General features: G+C 41.7%; 5 protein-coding genes and 1 pseudogene across 5 annotated transcripts; 3 read left to right on the forward strand and 3 right to left on the reverse strand.

Annotated features, from left to right (window-relative positions):
* Positions 1 to 14: 14 nt before the first annotated feature.
* Positions 15 to 4,255, reverse strand: LOC17899395 (vacuolar-sorting protein BRO1). The gene is made up of 8 exons (XM_006303844.2): positions 3,503 to 4,255; positions 2,181 to 3,131; positions 1,875 to 1,964; positions 1,703 to 1,771; positions 1,467 to 1,607; positions 1,216 to 1,264; positions 818 to 921; positions 15 to 653 (listed from the first exon to the last, which is right to left on the reverse strand). Exons 1-8 carry the CDS (start codon positions 4,166 to 4,168, stop codon positions 186 to 188), a joined length of 2,538 nt encoding a protein of 845 aa, XP_006303906.1. The 5' UTR covers positions 4,169 to 4,255; the 3' UTR covers positions 15 to 185.
* Positions 4,256 to 4,588: 333 nt separating this feature from the next.
* On the reverse strand, positions 4,589 to 6,624 carry LOC17898819 (fruit protein pKIWI502). Its single transcript, XM_006305403.2, has 5 exons — positions 5,884 to 6,624; positions 5,323 to 5,422; positions 5,069 to 5,164; positions 4,912 to 4,992; positions 4,589 to 4,831 (listed from the first exon to the last, which is right to left on the reverse strand). Exons 1-5 carry the CDS (start codon positions 6,429 to 6,431, stop codon positions 4,769 to 4,771), a joined length of 888 nt encoding a protein of 295 aa, XP_006305465.1. The 5' UTR covers positions 6,432 to 6,624; the 3' UTR covers positions 4,589 to 4,768.
* A 284-nt stretch (positions 6,625 to 6,908) lies between these two features.
* Positions 6,909 to 8,905, forward strand: LOC17900916 (annotated as a pseudogene).
* An 820-nt stretch (positions 8,906 to 9,725) lies between these two features.
* LOC17897899 (protein DETOXIFICATION 12) lies at positions 9,726 to 12,165 on the forward strand. Its single transcript, XM_006307291.2, has 7 exons — positions 9,726 to 10,129; positions 10,274 to 10,818; positions 10,906 to 10,992; positions 11,072 to 11,128; positions 11,228 to 11,466; positions 11,622 to 11,827; positions 11,923 to 12,165. The coding sequence occupies exons 1-7, from the start codon at positions 9,860 to 9,862 to the stop codon at positions 11,965 to 11,967; spliced, it is 1,449 nt and encodes a 482-aa protein (XP_006307353.1). The 5' UTR covers positions 9,726 to 9,859; the 3' UTR covers positions 11,968 to 12,165.
* An 81-nt stretch (positions 12,166 to 12,246) lies between these two features.
* LOC17898754 (fasciclin-like arabinogalactan protein 19) lies at positions 12,247 to 14,294 on the forward strand. Its single transcript, XM_006303252.2, has 2 exons — positions 12,247 to 12,663; positions 12,757 to 14,294. Exon 2 carries the CDS (start codon positions 13,463 to 13,465, stop codon positions 14,192 to 14,194), a length of 732 nt encoding a protein of 243 aa, XP_006303314.1. The 5' UTR covers positions 12,247 to 12,663; positions 12,757 to 13,462; the 3' UTR covers positions 14,195 to 14,294.
* Positions 14,295 to 14,466: 172 nt separating this feature from the next.
* LOC17897938 (pinin) lies at positions 14,467 to 17,244 on the reverse strand. Its single transcript, XM_006306063.2, has 10 exons — positions 17,118 to 17,244; positions 16,943 to 17,038; positions 16,795 to 16,860; positions 16,543 to 16,710; positions 16,329 to 16,445; positions 16,126 to 16,197; positions 15,718 to 15,801; positions 15,516 to 15,616; positions 15,133 to 15,217; positions 14,467 to 15,051 (listed from the first exon to the last, which is right to left on the reverse strand). The coding sequence occupies exons 1-10, from the start codon at positions 17,193 to 17,195 to the stop codon at positions 14,647 to 14,649; spliced, it is 1,272 nt and encodes a 423-aa protein (XP_006306125.1). The 5' UTR covers positions 17,196 to 17,244; the 3' UTR covers positions 14,467 to 14,646.
* Between the last annotated feature and the right edge of the window lie 133 nt (positions 17,245 to 17,377).

Below are 17,377 nucleotides of genomic sequence, written 5' to 3' on the forward strand. Positions count from 1 at the left end.
GTGCTTTACACAAATTTCAGCCATCACATCGTCTCTATTTTAAATAAAGAATTTGAGTTGCTATTAACCAAGATATTAATTTCATTCAAGAAATATGTCAAAGAGATAAGACACCCATCAAAAGTACTCACAGGAAACACAACAAATAGGAATATAAAACCACACTTTATTGCTCCCAATGTAACTCATTGCCTGTAGTATCCACCACCTTGGTGAGGAGGTGGGTACGGGTTCTGGCCGGGATAAGGAGGTCGAGGCTGCTGTCCCTGGGGATCATAGTACGAGCCTTGTTGCCATGATGGAGGTTGTTGCTGGGCCTGAGGAGGGTACGGTTGTGGTGCTTGGCCATGAGGAGTATGGTAAGGGGGAGGTGGACCATAGGGTGGGATGGTGTAGCCAGGCCTAGACATTTGTTCTGGCGGTCTATAGTATGGTGCATGTGGGTGAGGATGAGATGGATTCTGAGTTTCTTGTGGAGGAGGTGGACTTGAAGCCGTTGGTTGGTGCACAGATGGGTATGGGCCCGAGCTTCTACGATCCTGAAAACTCAGACCAGACATCTGCCGTTGCACATCATCAATCATTTCTCGGCATTGGATACTCCTTGTCATCACAAAATCACTACACTGCTGCTTCACATTCGTGATTGCATCCTATAGAGCCCAAGAAAGAAAATTTCTCAGATTGCAGGCAAGTTATTTCACGTCCTCAATAGAGTGTAAATCAGAATAGAAGAGAGCCATCCCAGAGAAGTGACATAATGTAGACAAGCATAGATAATGAAGAGTTTGCTACTATACAGAGAAAAGAAACTCACTTGGAGAGTGACATAGAACTTCAGGCCCTCATTGATGTTCTCCTTGATCTCTCGATACTTGATTATAGCAGCTTGAATCTGCTTGTAGCACTTATCCTTGGATGCTGAGTAGCGAAGAAACACAAAAAAACAAATGAGTGGGAGTAAAACAACTCAAATACAGGAGCATAAGAAATCCCAATACTTCCACATATAGAATGCTACTACTTTATCATGGATTACGCTTCAATTAACAACTCAAGTACATGAGCATAAGAAATCCCACTACTTGAGCATATATATTTTTTTACTTCAGCGTAATCCCACTACTTTATCATGGATTACGCTTCAATTAACATATAGAATGCTAAACAGAAAGTAGTTTGATCCATCATACAAGACAGAAGCTGTTTGCTCACCTTTATAATCTTCAAGATTGAAAAGAGTTGAGAACTCTTCATTTTGAGCCTATAACCAAGGAAGGAAACCAATTAGAGAGTACTCGGTTTTTACTAGGAGTGAAACACGATCATTTTAGCCCCAGAAGAATAGCAAACTCACTTAGCTTGGATATTGATTACAATCACTATATGCCTTTTGGTTATCAAAAAAGGATAAAAACCACAATGAAATATATAATACAACTACAAGAATGGCAAAAGAGGTACACCTGAATTTGCATCAATAATTGTTCTTGAACTTCAATGTTTTGGGAAATATCTTCACAAATATGATCATACTTTGATATCTCTTTCCTGAACATATCTTCATAGGAGCCGGTGACTGTCATCAGCTTTGGCAGTATATCATCCTAAAACCAAGTATTAAGTAAAAGCCTAATGAGACTTGTCTCCAATATCATACAATAATTATGAACAACAATTATGACTAATCAATAGAATTTACTTTTCTTTTCATTTCTTTGAGCATGTCTTCAAGACCTGCCCGCTGAGCACCAAGATTTTCCAGTTGCCTCTGTGCAAAAAAAGAGAAGCAAAAATGTGAGAATTATGATTCGTATAAGCACTTTCAAAATCCCCAAAAAGTATATACTCGCAGCTCCAAAGAGATAGAATACCAGACTCTGCTTCAGAGTTCCCACAATAGCATCCTCTGTTGCGTCCAGAGACATTATTGGCCTAGCTAGAGTTGGGATAGCGGACTCTATCTGATGATAAGAACCAAAAACCAAAACGTCTACATATTAGTATACAGACTTCGGTTTGTTATAGGCTTATAGCTAACTCAAGTTCAAATAACCTGTACCCAAAGATTTAAGGTACTAGGATAACCAAAATGAAGATCTCTAAGAGACAACTTCGGACAGCAGTTTGTATCTAAGAGGGGAAATATACTAGCGTATACAAAAAATAGGAAGACCTACCGGTCGTCGATCAAGTATAGACATGAGGGGGGAATTATCTCTCACAGATCGCTCAATCTTCACATCACTTTCTCCAGCTTGTTTCAAATTGGCTGCAAACCGATTAAGCCTATCTTGCAAGTTCTTAGTCAGTGTGCTAGATTGAGGCCTAGTCCACCGAGTCCCAAATTGACTTCTGAACTGAGAGTCTTCAGTTGCTTCTTTCTGCAATAGCTCTTCAGTGTGCACCAATAGTTCCTGATTAACCCTCTTCAAATCTCTAAGCTGCTGAAGTTCAGCTTCCAAGCCACCTGGACCACCACTGATCTGAACAGCTTCCACATCTTCTTTAAGATCAACAGGAAGAGCTGAATTGCCATCTAGAGCAAGAATAGAATCTGGAAGATCCATCTCTTTGAGCCTAACTCGAGTTAGTTCGCTAGCTTGCTGTAATCGCTCTGCCTGAGTTCTAATTACATCATCGACCATCTCAGTGTACCTAGAGAGAGCCTTTGCACTGCTGTCTGGAACAAGGATCGCAAACATCTTTTCCTTGCTTGCATCCAATATCTCAGTCATGTTCATTGGCTTAACCATTGAGAAGGAGGGAAGTGGAGACAAAGAAGAAGGAGAAGGAACTCTCATGAGGTACACTCTGTCGTTTTCCTTGACAGCCCTATCCAAATTGACATTAATGCTCGACTCTAGTGTGTTCATCGCTTCTATAAGTTGAGCAGGAGCTCCCCTTGAAGACTTCTTTGCTTCTGCCAAACGGCTGGCTCCGCTCCTCAGCCGTGCAATTTCTTCTGCAATTTCCTCTTTCTCATGCAACTCTTTTCCATACCTAAAACAAGCTTCACTATAGAAGAGGGCAGCTTTCAGCTGCACATGAGAAATCCAGCCTTTCTCGAAATGTTCCTTCAATGGTGAAGCTGTTAGTGCAGCCAAAGCTTCCTCATAAAATATGCCAACCTGATTACAAGTAAACAAGAAGTGTAAGTTCAATTGATTCTGTCACTTCCTCACAGTTTAGTAAAACAGATGCTCCACCAAAACATAAGCACGTTTATAACAGATGCTCATAATCAATCCAAGTCTGAAGAATCTCTGAATCAATTTCAAGATTTTGAGTCCATAAATGTGCACAAATTTAATCAATCCAATCACTTCTTCACAGTTCAGTAAAGCAGATGCTCCACCAAAAATTAATTTTTAGATACCTGCTCATAATCAATCCGGGACTGAAGAATCTATTATATCAAATTCTAAGATCAGAGTCCACAACTGTCCACAATTTTGCAGGACTATTACCAAAAGAGATGCAAGCATGATGCGAGACTAACCTGCCTAGCAATTTTAGCAGAAACACCAGGGGTACTTCCTTTGGCAATAGTATTTTCAAACACACATTCTTGAGCTTGCGCCAGCATCAAGCGTTCCAACATTCCTAGGCACTCCCCCGACATATCCACGGTGGTGCTCTGCCCCATAGACAGCTTAGTGGACTCATTATCCTTCAAGTAGGAAAACGTCCCTGCTGCAGCGATGAACGCATGTGAAGCCTGACGACGCCCATCCACGGTGGTCCGGTCATGACCGAGTCCAATCTGGCTATACGTAGCACCAAGATTGAAGAGAACAGCGGCTTTCTCAAGATGAATGCCCTGCTGAGTAGCCTTTTGCTTTTGCTTGAAAGCATCGTACCATAAGAAAGAGACGGCGTTGACATGGTGCTTCTCTGAGGAAATTGGAAATCGCGTTTCCACAAGACAAAGGGCTTTGTAATAAGAAATGAGAAGGTCTCGCCGAGCTGCCGGAGAAGGATCGGGGACGCGTTCTAAATCGGATCGGAGCTGCTTCAGGGTTTCAAGATCGTCGTCTATAAGCTGAGCCTCGCGCTCAGAGTAGGTGAAAGTAACGTAGTTGCGGAAAGGACGGTAGAGATCAACGGAGTTCGTCTTCTTCTCATGAATGGCGAGCATCAGATTAGAGAGCGCCGAAGAAGCCATGGCGGTTGAGAATTGAGAATCCCCTTTGATCGCTCTTCCGATTTTTCTTCCGATTCTTATTGACTAAGGGAAGATGATCGTGAAGTATCAAGGAGACGGCACCAAGTTCTTTTATCTTGTATGTAAACGGCGTACAGTCTGATTATGTGATTAAGTTCGAGTCGATCAAATGGCTTTTTTAAGTTTTCTTACGCGTTAATTAAATGAGACAACGATGGTGGAATGTTTCCTAATTAAGATGATATTAGCAGTGATTTATTTCTGGAACTTTTCCTAACTAAAATGCTACTCGTTGTTTAACCTGTGAGTATATTTGGATTATTTATTTCCCAATATTTGGAATACATCTTCTTATACGTAGAAAGTAGGAGATTATGCAAAAGAAAGCATGGTCTTAACTGCTGGGTGTGGCCGTGTGGGTATGGGCATTAACATGATCAATAATCAAAATGAATGTTGTGGGGACAATCAACACAGTAATAGTAATCTTTTAAGGGATTACAAAAATCTGTGTTTATGAATTAGAGGCCTTGAAGAGACTTTGGTATCTAAAGAATAATGTAACAGTAAAACTATATGATAATACAAGAACTATATCTGTCAAAAGTTTTTGAGCAGCTTGTCGTTGGAGACCCCATCAGCTACAAGCATTGTGGTTATCTCCTGCAACAATACAAATCCAACAACAATAAAGATACACATCTTCTAAAGCATTTAGGTTCTCAAAACAAAACAGTTCATACCTCAGCCATTTGTTTCTGTCCGCACAACACCGCTCCCGTGGCCTTGGGAGCTGAAAGTTGTTTAGCCCTCGCAAAAGCAGCCTACATAACACATGGTGTATATATCAGTTTGGTCCACCTTGTGTTAAGCATATAGATTGGTGTGACTCAATCTCACCTGCACGTATCCGGTTTCCCCTTTCCACCCATCATCTGGCTGTGATAATACCGGCACAACTTTGACACCCGATGATTCCCACTCTTTAAACTTATCCTACAAATTTAGAGCGTATTCCAAGATGATTCTTCTATAGATAAAAATCAAGAGCGGAGGCTCTCCGCTTATCATCAAATGAATTTTGCTATTCAACTCCACACATATGTATCTAGTGACATCACGAGTTGCAAAACAACTGAGAGAAAAAATCAAACCTGGTAAGCCATCCTTTTTAGGTTCCTGGCCCCGTAATATAGCCTTACGTCAGATCTTCTATCAGCACCAAATCCTGACTCGATTAGTGAGCGGATGGGACTGCAGAAATAGAACAAGAGTGAATTACACCATGTCACCATCACTAGACATTCTTAATTCCACCAACAGCTCCTAAACCATGTCTCTATCTTATATCTACACACACAGCACGATAGGCCACATAAAGGTGTTTCAGCATTAGATCAACACACACAGCAGAAAGGTCCATGGCACCTTTGGATTGGTTGAATCCTTACTCTTGGAAGTTGCACATCAAAATTGGTTCAGCGTATTAACAGTAGGCAATCTCAAACTTCAAAGCCGGCAGGATCAACCAAATTCAATACACTGTGTCTGAAAGCTTTGTATCTAACTATAATGCTCTGCACTAAAACCTTTAAGCTAAACCATACTTAGATCACTGGAATAGCTATTAACTAAAATGGAGTGATCCAATTGAAGGAAAAAAAAACTACTTTAGCAATCAAACAAGGTAGAACAGAAAGGTCCAAAAACCACACCTAATCCCAGATCCAGTGGCGAAAATCAAAACCGTGGGAAACTCCTCTGGAGGATCAATCTGATCCATATTGAAACCATTACCCATCACAGGACTAAGCTCTACGGTCTCCCCTTTCTTCAACCCGCAGAGAATCTCTGCAGTAGATCCAGCGATGCTCTTGACCAAGAATTCGAAAGCACCACGAGAAGCCGCGAAGGAAGGAGGAGAAGCGATTGCCAGAAACGAAGGCTTCTCGACATCAGGAACACGGAGCTGGAGATACTGACCGGGTCGCGTGTGGGAAGCTACGAGATCCGGGGAGTTTGAAATATCGATCGAGATGTGGAAAAGCGATTCAGCGGCCGATTCGATAAGAGAGAGCGGAGCCGGGGTCCAGAGAGTGGCGTCCTGGCGAACAGCGGCGGCGGATACGACAGAGGCGACGCGGTTGTTACGGGATAAGCGGAGATGGCGGGTGAGAGGGAGACGGCGCAGGATAAACATGGGGGAGAGGGAGTGGCTAAAGTGCGCATGGGTGACAGAAGGCGCGAAAGGAAGAGTGGACATGGTGGAGAGTTTTTTTGGGTCCTATATGTGACCGTCAAATTTAGCCGGCGGTAGAAAAGGGCGGCCCGATTGGTTCGGTGGCACGAGGAGTTTTTTTTTTTTTTTTGGCTAAGCAACTAATTTTTTATTCCGTTCCAGTGTTTTGCCACGTGGACGATCATGATATCGTGTTATCTTCTTTCCGACCACTACTACTACTAGTGTGCTGAACAAACAAATAATGAATGAAAATTTTGAAGGATTGCATTCCCCTCATTTTATTTTGTTATCTTCGTGGAATATTGCAAGATACTTTATCAGCTTCGCATCCATTTCCAATATTGTATACAACTTTTTACTATTGTTTTTGCTCAAAGATGATGGGTTATGTTATTTTGAAGAAGAACACAAAATCATGAAATTATTACGAAATATGTTTCGTCCAATCAATAGAAATTATAGTGACTAAAAAAGTATATATTCGTACGCTATCAGTAGAAAAATATAAATTCTGAACCACCCTCACAAAGTTGTTTAGTGTACTCAACAACGTTTCTTACGAATCTATGGTGATGACAAACAGTAAGAGACAGTTCAACAGTAGTAGAAAAATGAATTCGGAATATTATACTGCAATATGTATATGAAACAAAACGCAGAGAGCACAACATGTCAACGTGTATCACAACTCGCCTTAACGCTTTAGTTGTTTACCATGGGAGACGAAGTGAGCACCACTGAGAATAGTTTGCTACTGCAGGTCGATAGAGTTGAGAGAGTGACATGGAGAAATCTACTAGATGGATCATTCATCGAAGAACTCAAGAGGCTTATCTTCTTTGCGGCTCCTATGGCTGCTGTGGTTACCGCTCAGTTCATGTTGCAGATCATCTCAATGGTGCTGGTGGGTCACCTTGGTAATCTCTCCCTCGCCTCCTCCTTCTGCAACGTCACTGGCTTCAGCCTCATCGTCTGTTTTCTCTTCCTTCTTCCTCTAAACTGATACACTCACTTATCTCTGTTACCAGAACCATGGAACTTGCATCCCCTCATCACTTGATTGTTATTTTTGCCTGTGATGCTAGTTAGGATTGTCATGTGCCCTGGATACACTCAGCGGACAAGCTTATGGAGCTAAGCTATATCAGAAACTAGGTATTCAGACATACACCGCTATGTTCTGCCTCACATTAGTGTGTCTCCCTCTCTCTCTCATTTGGTTCAACATGGAAAAGCTTCTTGTATTCCTTGGCCAAGACCCTTCAATCGCACATGGAGCCGGAAATTATGCAGCTTGGCTCATCCCAGGACTATTTGCTTACGCCGTGCTACATTCCAAAACCAGAGCTTGATCACACCTCTCCTCATCACCTCTTGTCTAGTGTTCTGTCTCCACGTTCCTCTATGCTGGCTTCTGGTCTATAAGTCAGGGCTGGGTAATCTTGGAGGAGCCTTGGCTCTCAGTTTGTCAAACTGGCTCAGCGCCATTTTCCTTGCATCTTTCATGTGCTACTTCACTGCCTGTTCTCTTGCGATCGGAAATTATGGCAGTCTCCAAACAACTGCTACAATCTATTCGATACATCTTGCGATCGCGGCTGCAGCAAGGTTAGCCGTCTTGTCACCAACTATTAATCACTTTAAGAGCTGAAGCATACACAATGAATCATATGGTTTCATGTTCATAAGTGGATGTTTTCTTTTCTTGAACAGCACAAGAATCTCAAATGAATTAGGTGCTGGAAACTCTCAAGCAGCACATAACGTGGTCTATGCAGCAATGTCTCTTGCAGTAGTGGAGCCATTGATAGTGAGGACATTTCTATTAGTCAGTAAGAAAGTTTTCGGCCATATATTCAGCAGTGACAAGGAAACCATCGACTATGTTGCAAAGATGGTCCCATTGGTCTCTATTTCTCTCATACTGGACAGTTTACAAGGTGTTCTCTCAGGTTCGAGACTTGTTCCTATTTCTTTTCTCATACACAAAGCTAGTGTCGAATATTGCAGTCTCTCTATTCTTCCACAGAATGCAAGACAAGTCCAAGTCTTCGTACAATCATACCTATTCCCGTTTGAGTGTTTATAGTCCGTCGTTTAATGGTGTGCACAGGAATTGCAAGGGGATGCGGGTGGCAGCATATAGGGGCTTACATAAACTTTGGAGCTTTCTATCTCTGGGGGATACCCATTGCAGCATCTTTAGCTTTCTGGGTTCATCTGATAGGTGTTGGCCTTTGGATTGGAATACAAGTCGGTGCCCTTCTGCAAACCCTTCTGCTGGCTCTTTTTACTGGATGCACAAACTGGGAAAACCAGGTCCTTTTCTTTGCTTCTTTTTCCTTCTTCATGACTTGTTTCCATCGTAAAACAAATATATAGATGTTCAATTGGATGCATATTTGAACTCTAGGCACGTGAAGCAAGGAAGAGAATGGCCGTGGCTGAGAAATCAGAACTTACAGAGTCATAACTTCACATCTAAGATAATGGGGACACATCAAAATCTGAAGAAAACACATCAAAGTAAGAATTTACAACAAGGAGCTAGCAGAGACTAATTTGCCAATCTGAAGTCTAAATTCAAGAACCAAATAAACATGAGGTAGTGTTTTGAGTGATCGGAAAACCTTGCAGGGCATAATTAAATCACAAGGAAAAAAAAAAGACAAGCAACTAGGTACTAAAAGAGAAAGACAAGCCCTGGACAGTTTCAAATTTGCAAAAGGAAAGATTATGCAGTGCAGTGAAAAGATGAGTGAAGAGAGTTTTGGAGCTATTCGACCGTCAAATTTAGCCGACGGTAGAAAAGAGAGGTCCGATCGGTTTCGCGGTGATATGACTTTTTTTATTTTTTCTCTACATCTAATCTGCTTCCGTTCCTACGTTGTGACACGTGTACGTTTAAGATATTAACTAATGTAATTATCTATCACCGAGTAGTATTTTTTTACCGACCACTTGTGTTGTGTACAGTATAAAGTATAAACAGAAGAAGAAAACAATAATAAACTTTGGAAACTGAAACCAGCTATTAGTTTATGTTTTGCGGAAACCTCCAAAGAAAGAAAAAACCAAAGCATCATCTCACATCATCCATGGAACACTTTTCGTCCAGTCAATGTAAATTATTTTTTTAATACTAGAAAAGAGTATGTGTGGATGACAAAAAAAGGTCAAAAGACAGAGTTTTAGCATGGAAAAAACGAGATCCAGGAAAGAAACGAGACGACGTAATGTACATATTTCCAATAGAAACAACATAGCCAAAGAAGATAATAATTTCATTGTCTCTGTGATTGGTAAAATTCGTGGAGCGAGGAGGGCATGCAGGCAAATCATAAATATCACCCACCGCCTCTTTTGACCCTTTTCCTCTCACAAAATTAACCCAAATTTTACAGCTTTTTTAAAATTTTATTTCACATTTCTCTCTCTCCGGCGAAGCCATGGGAGACGTGGAGAGCACCACCAAGGAAAGCTTGCTGCTTCCCGTCGAGAGAGTTGACAACTTGTCATGGAGAGATCTGCGAGATCGATCATTCACCGTCGAACTCAAGAGGCTCATTTGCTTCGCCGCTCCCATGGCGGCTGTGGTTATCGCTCAGTTCATGTTACAGATCGTTTCAATGATGATGGTTGGTCATCTAGGCAACCTCGCCCTCGCTAGCGCCTCTCTCGCCTCCTCCTTCTGCAACGTCACTGGCTTCAGCTTCATTGTCTGTTTTCTCTTCCTCTCTATTTCTCTTTTGCATTATTAGTCTGTATTATCTCTGTTTCTTATTTTCCTTTTTTTCTCAATGTTGAATTTTTGCAATCCCTCATCACTCAAGATTGTTACTTTTTCGTGCCTGTGGTGTTAGATAGGATTGTCATGTGCCTTGGATACTTTGAGTGGTCAAGCTTTTGGAGCTAAGCTATATCGGAAACTAGGTGTTCAGACTTACACAGCCATGTTTTGTCTTGCATTAGTGTGTATCCCTCTCTCTGTTGTTTGGTTCAACATGGAAAAGCTTCTTGTAATCCTTGGCCAAGACCCTTTGATTGCACAAGAATCCGGAAGATATGCTGCCTTTCTTATCCCTGGACTCTTTGCTTACTCCGTTCTACAGCCTCTCACTCGCTACTTTCAAAACCAGAGTTTCATCTCACCTCTCCTCATCACCTCTTGTGTTGTGTTCTGTCTCCACGTTCCTCTCTGCTGGTTTTTGGTTTACAATTCAGGCCTTGGTAATCTTGGAGGAGCCTTGGCTATCAGTTTGTCAGATTGGCTCTATGTCATTTTCCTTGGATCCTACATGTACTTCTCCCCCGCCTGTTCTGAGACACGTGCGCCGCTCTCCATGGAGATATTCCATGGCATTGGAGAGTTCTTCAAATATGCTCTTCCTTCTGCGGCTATGATTTGGTACTTCATTTTCCTTTCTTCTTTTTTGCTTCTCATTGCCTCCACATGTTTTGCTAAAAAAAAACTTTTTTTTTTTTTGGGTTGCAGCCTAGAATGGTGGTCATATGAACTCATAATTTTACTCTCTGGTCTCTTACCCAACCCACAACTGGAGACTTCTGTGCTCTCTGTCTGGTACTCATCCTTGCATCTTTCAATTTCCTGTCACACTCTTGAATTTGTCAAAACATAATGTTATTCAAACTATGGACAGTCTCCAAACAGTTTCGACAATGTATGCAATACCACTAGCGATCGCGGCTGCAGCAAGGTTAGAGCTTTAGTAAGAACATAAATGCTGAAGCAAACTTGCTGTTGGTGGCAAGGAATCATATGGTATCATGTTCATAAGCGGATGTTATTTGTGCAGCACAAGAATCTCAAATGAGTTAGGTGCTGGAAACTCTCGAGCAGCACATACTGTGGTCTATGCGGCAATGTCTCTTGCATTGATGGATGCGTTGATAGTGAGTACATCTCTATTAGTCGGCAGGAATCTTTTTGGGCATATTTTCAGCAGTAACAAGGAAACTATTGACTATGTTGCAAAGATGGCTCCATTGGTCTCTGTGTCTCTCATACTGGACGCTTTACAAGGGGTTCTCTCAGGTCCGAGACTTGTTCATATTTCTTTACTCAAACACAAGTTATTCTCGGATATTGTTTACTCTTTTTTCCTCCACATAGTGCAAAACAGGTCCAAATCTTTATGCCTATTCATGTTTGTGTGTTTTAGTCCTGTATCAAAGTTTGATAGTTTGCAGGTATTGCAAGGGGATGTGGATGGCAACATATAGGGGCTTACGTAAACTTAGGAGCTTTCTATCTCTGGGGTATACCCGTTGCTGCATCTTTAGCCTTCTGGATTAATATGAAAGGTGTTGGCCTTTGGATCGGAATCCAAGCCGGTGCAGTTCTGCAAACTCTTCTTCTCGCTCTTGTCACGGGATGCACAAACTGGGAAAACCAGGTCTTTTCCTGTTTCTATCAATCCATTTTCATCATGACTTGTTTCTGTTGTGAAATAAACATATAGATTGAATTGGATGCATATTTGAACTGTAGGCCCAGGAAGCAAGGAAGCGAATGGCTTTGGCCTATGGGACATAAGGCGCTCCAGAACAGCACTAATCGAGTCAGAACTTAGCACCTATAGATTACAGGGACCATATGTTCCTCCGGTTTAACCATTTTGTTAGCTGTCAAATTGCTGTATGTTACTTTGTGGCTATTGGTAGAGCCGCTGTAACGACTTTTTGTAACAAGACTGCATGATTTTCGATGGTAATAATAAGTGTCTATCACCAATCACTTGTTGTTACAATCAAACTTTAATTCTGCTTATACCAGTAATTGGGAGTCGGGGAAAGATGTGGGAGTTGCTGCTGAGTCTTAGGGCAAGAGTTGTCCATCACTGAACCATTTCTGAATACAGACACGTTCAAAGTCTGTCCAGAAGTTAAAAAGATATGGGAGACCTTAGTTCTTGTGGTGGAACGTGCATCCCGGCTAGTTGATGACAAACGCATGAACACTATCATCAATAGAACCTCAAACCAGTAGGGGAACATGGTGTTTGCACTTTTAGAGTCAGTTATCATCTGAAATATCACTTGAGAATAGCTTGGAGGATTATCTCATAAGATGCAAGAGGTAAGCCACAAATTGACTCCCTTCACTTGTCTTCTCCCACAAGGACGGTTTACAAGGGGTTCTCTTAGGTTTGAGACTTGTTCCTAATTCTTTACTCAAAGTCTCAAACACAAAGTGTCGAATATATGTAGTATCTACCCTCTTTTCCTCCAGGTAATGCAACACAGGTCCAACTTCATGTCTATTCCTGTGCCAAATTTACAAAGGTATCCCAAAGCTTAACTCTTTTTTTGCCACTCTTAACAGGCTGCACAAACTGAGAAAAACCAGGACCAAGTTGTCTCTATTGTGAACATACAATGTTCAACTGGATGCGTATTTGAACACTAGGCCCGTGAAGCGAGGAAGAGAATGGCGTTGGCCGAAAGACGCTGCAAAACAGCTAAAGATTATAGGACCATATGTTCCTTTAACCATTTTTTTGTAGTAGAAAAATTGCTGTATGTTACATTCTGGCTAGTGGAAGGTCTTTGTTCTTGTTGTAATAATACTGCATAATTTTCATCAGTAACAATAAGCATCCTTCATCAATCGTTGTTTCAGTAAAGCACCGCTATAACAGAGAAGATTAATTCATACAAGTACAACACTGCGATTCACACGTTGGAACAGAGGACCACATGAATTAGCTTTTGATACGAACCCCATAGTCCATTTTTGAGCTCGTTTCTTTCAGCTACACTGTTGGCGTTCAGCTGCTACCAGTATAGCTCAGTACTTCTGTGACTCAACTTGTAAGCAGATATAACTAAACATCTATAAAGCTCAAAATAATATAGAAGCGCAAAATAAATAACAAAAATTAAAAACCCAAACAGTCTTGGACTGTAACAGAATCCAGAACCGCCCAAGATTAGCTTCCCCTATATAAACCAAATCATAACCGCTTCTTTCTTGCTTCATCTTCCATTTTAGTCTCTCTCTCTTTCTTCAAGCTCACAAATCAACAACAATGGCGAACATCTCGAGCGCTTCTTGTTTCAGAGCCATCTTTCTCGGAGCCCTCATCATCCTCTGTCTTCCTCATCCATCCACCGGCGTTCCTTTGGAAGAGTTAGAAAGAGCCATCGCCGTCCTCCGCGTCAGAGGCCGTGCTCTCTTCGCCAACGCCATCATCACCTCCGATCTCCTCTTCGATCTACTCTCCCACGAGTCCCTCACTCTCTTCGCCCCCACCGATTCCATGCTCTTCGCTCTCGACATGACTCATTCGCTTCCATTCTACGTTTCCACTCTCCGCCTCCACTCTGTACCGCTCCGCCTCCCACTCTCCGAGCTCCGATCTCTTCCCAACGCCTCCTCTCTCCCGACGCTTCTCCCATCTCACCGCCTCCTTCTCACTAAGCCTTCTTCCTCCAACGACTCCATTTTTCTCGACGGCGTTCAACTAATCCTCCCTGGTTTGTTCGATGGTCATCATATCGCCGTACACAGTCTCGCTGATCTTCTTCCCCTAACTGCTCCCTCGTCTCCCAACCGGCTCGTGGAGGATTCGGCGGCAGAGTCACCGTGGTTTCTAGGTTCAGGATTTTCACCTGCACCAGAGCCTTACTTCGCCTTTATGGGTCTTTCACCAGCAGAGTCGCCGACTGTTGAGGAAGTTTCACCATCGCCGTCGTGGGGAGAAGATTTCATCGTAGACGATGAAGGAGGTCCGTTAGATGGGAGGAAGAACGGCTTTTGATGTACACGTGTCATAATCTCTGTAAAAGGCTACACTTGTAAAGTCAAAGAGTCTTTTTTCTTCTCTTATTCAATTTTTTTGGGTCAAATCAAATAGACTCCTTTCTTTCCGATTGAATAATGTGAAATGTATCTTTGGTTCTGGTTTTGAATCCTGGTTTTGTTTCAATTTTCAAGAATTTGAACCGAATATAACAGACTTGCATCAAATACAAAATCTGAATGACTTTGACAATCTCTCAAACACACAGTCGAGCAATCAAAAGTAACATGTATGAAAAAGCTGAGGCCAATATAGTCTAGTAATATTAGATAAACAAATTATAGCACAAAGGCAGATCTTTCCTACAAATCACCATATTCTGACCAGAATTCACCTTATACCACTTCAAAATAGATTTGACCAGTTCGAAAACTCAACCACATTCATCAAACACAAAGAAACTATATGACCTAGACAACCTCATGTTTAATGTCTTCCTCCACTGCTTCTGCTTTTACTGTATCTGTTGCCACTTCCTCCTTGATGTTTCCATCTCCTCCCTCATCAAGTATATCATCCATTATCATTTCATCCTCCCCACCATTGATATCCTCTACTTCATCTTCTTCTTCTTCATCTCCTACTCCTCCTCCAGGTATCTTTCTCTTCTTTGGCCCGTGCTCCATCCTATGTGTCTCTAATTCCTTATCCATCGTTTCCTGCAAATTCATAGCCCCATTGTTTGCCTTCCTCGCATTCCTTGCGTTTTGCCACCTCTCCAGCTCTTTCTCTACATTACTCAGATATTGCTCTTCTATCCCCTTTTGATACTCGCTCACTTCTTGTCTCCTTGCCGCCTTCCATTCTAAGAATGTCTGCGCCCACACGTTACCAACTCACTTATCAGTATCCCATACCATGCATCTCATAACATTCATTCAATAACTACGACTTACCTGCTCTTTTTGTTGCTCCACCTTAGTTGCATCTTCTTCCAAAGGCTTTACTAGCGCATAGTATATATGTGGCTCTGCTTTAGTCCTGAAACACCCGTCCACATGCAAATCAAATAAAATAAGTTTTAATGGAAACATTTATATCAGCTAGTAATTTCTACCTACAGCAGGCCATAGATCATCAAACATTGCCTTTCCCATCAACAATTTGTATGCACGTGAATGGAAACTTATCTTTGCCTCTATAAAATTGTCAATATGCACACTTTTTGGACCGAAATTAAAAATAACCTGCAAATCAAATACACAGCAAGTTCATAATTAAGACTCATCATGCAGAACAAGTAAGGGTACGCTATGGAACTAAAAGCACTAAGCAGTACCTTATAAAATTGCTAAGTTTTTTTTGGTGCTCACTCCACTGAAGGAAAAGCAGTTCCAACTTCTTTTGTTCTGCTTTAGCAGCAACACGGGCCCGAAGAGTCTGATTGACCAGTAATATTGAATATATCAGATCACTACTACACAAGACTGTCATTCGGAATTTTATGAAAAAGAGGAATAATAATGTAGCTGGCTGCTTACAAGATCTCTTCTCCTCTTTTCAGTCAGATTTTCACGCTCTTGCAGCCTCAGCCGTTCACTTTCTTCACGAGCCTTTTGCTCTGCCTATACAAGTAGGGATTCAGCACAAAAACGCTATTAATGCATTGTAGTACTATAGACGAAGATAAGAAATAATCATAAACTGGACATATAATGATACATACACCAAACATCTTAGTCATATTATTATAATCTCCAAATCAAAGGGAAAGAAACCCAATTCCAAAACATAATACATATCTAGAAAGATTTCTGTTCCTCTACAGAAACTAGAGGAAGATGCTGTCTAGGGTGGAAGATGACATTTCCCTTAATAAACAGTGAACGCAGATATCTCGTTTTTTAGTTCATGAAACAAGCCATGTGGATTGTGACGTGTGTGTTTACCTTTTGTAGGGTAGCGGAACGTCGGGCGTATGCATCTGTTCCAGAACGCTGCTTATCTTCTTTTCTGAACTTCTGCAGAAGGGGAAAAGTATGTAGACAAGTGAGAATACAATAACTTGAATAACGAATGACACATCTAACATGAATCAAGCTAATTAATCAGAGACTATATATCACGTGTCCATGTAATTCTTAACAAATACCTCCAAAGTCCCTAGAAGATTCCCCAGCATTCTTCTGTTCCTACTAACCAGTTTAGGATCCTCATTCTTAGGTAAAACCCTTGGTGAAGGCTCCGGCAATGCAAAAGCTTCAAAACCCTGATAAGAGCACCGCAACAACGACCACTGAGTTAAAAGTCGCCTCTTTCTGATCTGATAAAAAGTGTATGTGGGATAGATTGTAGGATTGGATCACCTTCTTGGTCCCTCGTTGTTCTGCATTCCTCTGAGACCAATCTCCACGATGCTGCCTAGATAGCTTCTTGTCACTGTGATCAGAAGTTCCGTTTTCAGCAGCTAAAACCTGGGTTCCATTGCCATCAACTGGCAATTCTTCATCCTTACTAACATCTTCACCGTCAACCTAAAGGTTTCCCAATAAAGTTAAGAAACCACTTCCTACAATCTATCAATGAGAAAATACATTAATTTCCCAACACAAAATTACCTTAACAACTGCGGAAGACAATCTCCGTTTCGCAGGAGGCTCATCTTCTACGTTATTCCTATCCGCCTTTTCGAAAATACAAAAATCCGATAGTCAATTAACGCAATTTGTATCAGATTAAAGGAATAGAGGAAAAGAGAAAACTTACAGGACGAGTAAAGCCTCTTCGGCCTTGATTGCGAGGAACGACGCCTGAAAAGCCTCCACGGCGGAGTCCACGAGGGTCACGAAGCCTCTCCGTAATCTGATCAGGATAACGAATTAAACCATCGTCTTCAACAGAGATTCATAAAGTGAGAATGAGATTGGAGTCGAGATAGTACCTCGCGCTGCTGACGGTGAAGCTCATCGATCTCGTGTCGTAGCTCTTCCGCTGTCTTCTCCACGGCGGTGTCTCCCATCGTCGCTGCTGCTCCGAAATTTCGCTCGAAACCCTTAGAAGAAGAAACCAAATCTTTTTAATGGGCTTTAGAGGAGGCTTACTTCACTATACGTCCACAATAATTTCAGAAAAGCCACGAACTTATTATATAAAGTTGGTTTTGTCCCCAAACAAAAACAGAAGTTGAAATTTTTGGTTTAA

Source organism: Capsella rubella, unplaced genomic scaffold (assembly GCF_000375325.1).
Source record: "Capsella rubella cultivar Monte Gargano unplaced genomic scaffold, Caprub1_0 scaffold_1, whole genome shotgun sequence".
Lineage (NCBI taxonomy): Eukaryota > Viridiplantae > Streptophyta > Magnoliopsida > Brassicales > Brassicaceae > Capsella > Capsella rubella.

Bases quoted from the DNA above. Each gene is read 5' to 3' on its own strand.
- LOC17899395 (XM_006303844.2), bottom strand. From the start codon at position 4,168: ATGGCTTCTTCGGCGCTCTCTAATCTGATGCTCGCCATTCATGAGAAG. The intron at 1,772-1,874 runs GTATTCTATCTC...TTTTTTGCACAG, and splicing joins GAACTCTGAAGCAGAGTCTG to AGGCAACTGGAAAATCTTGG. The intron at 1,608-1,702 runs GTAAATTCTATT...ACTTGGTTTTAG, and splicing joins TCAAAGAAATGAAAAGAAAA to GATGATATACTGCCAAAGCT.
- LOC17898819 (XM_006305403.2), bottom strand. From the start codon at position 6,431: ATGTCCACTCTTCCTTTCGCGCCTTCTGTCACCCATGCGCACTTTAGC. The intron at 5,423-5,883 runs GTGTGGTTTTTG...CTATTTCTGCAG, and splicing joins GCCACTGGATCTGGGATTAG to TCCCATCCGCTCACTAATCG. The intron at 4,832-4,911 runs GTATGAACTGTT...GTATTGTTGCAG, and splicing joins GACAGAAACAAATGGCTGAG to GAGATAACCACAATGCTTGT.
- LOC17897899 (XM_006307291.2), top strand. From the start codon at position 9,860: ATGGGAGACGTGGAGAGCACCACCAAGGAAAGCTTGCTGCTTCCCGTC. The intron at 11,129-11,227 runs GTTAGAGCTTTA...TTATTTGTGCAG, and splicing joins GCGATCGCGGCTGCAGCAAG to CACAAGAATCTCAAATGAGT. The intron at 11,828-11,922 runs GTCTTTTCCTGT...TTTGAACTGTAG, and splicing joins GCACAAACTGGGAAAACCAG to GCCCAGGAAGCAAGGAAGCG.
- LOC17898754 (XM_006303252.2), top strand. From the start codon at position 13,463: ATGGCGAACATCTCGAGCGCTTCTTGTTTCAGAGCCATCTTTCTCGGA.
- LOC17897938 (XM_006306063.2), bottom strand. From the start codon at position 17,195: ATGGGAGACACCGCCGTGGAGAAGACAGCGGAAGAGCTACGACACGAG. The intron at 17,039-17,117 runs GTACTATCTCGA...TATCCTGATCAG, and splicing joins TTCACCGTCAGCAGCGCGAG to ATTACGGAGAGGCTTCGTGA. The intron at 15,802-16,125 runs GTAAACACACAC...CTACTTGTATAG, and splicing joins GTTCCGCTACCCTACAAAAG to GCAGAGCAAAAGGCTCGTGA.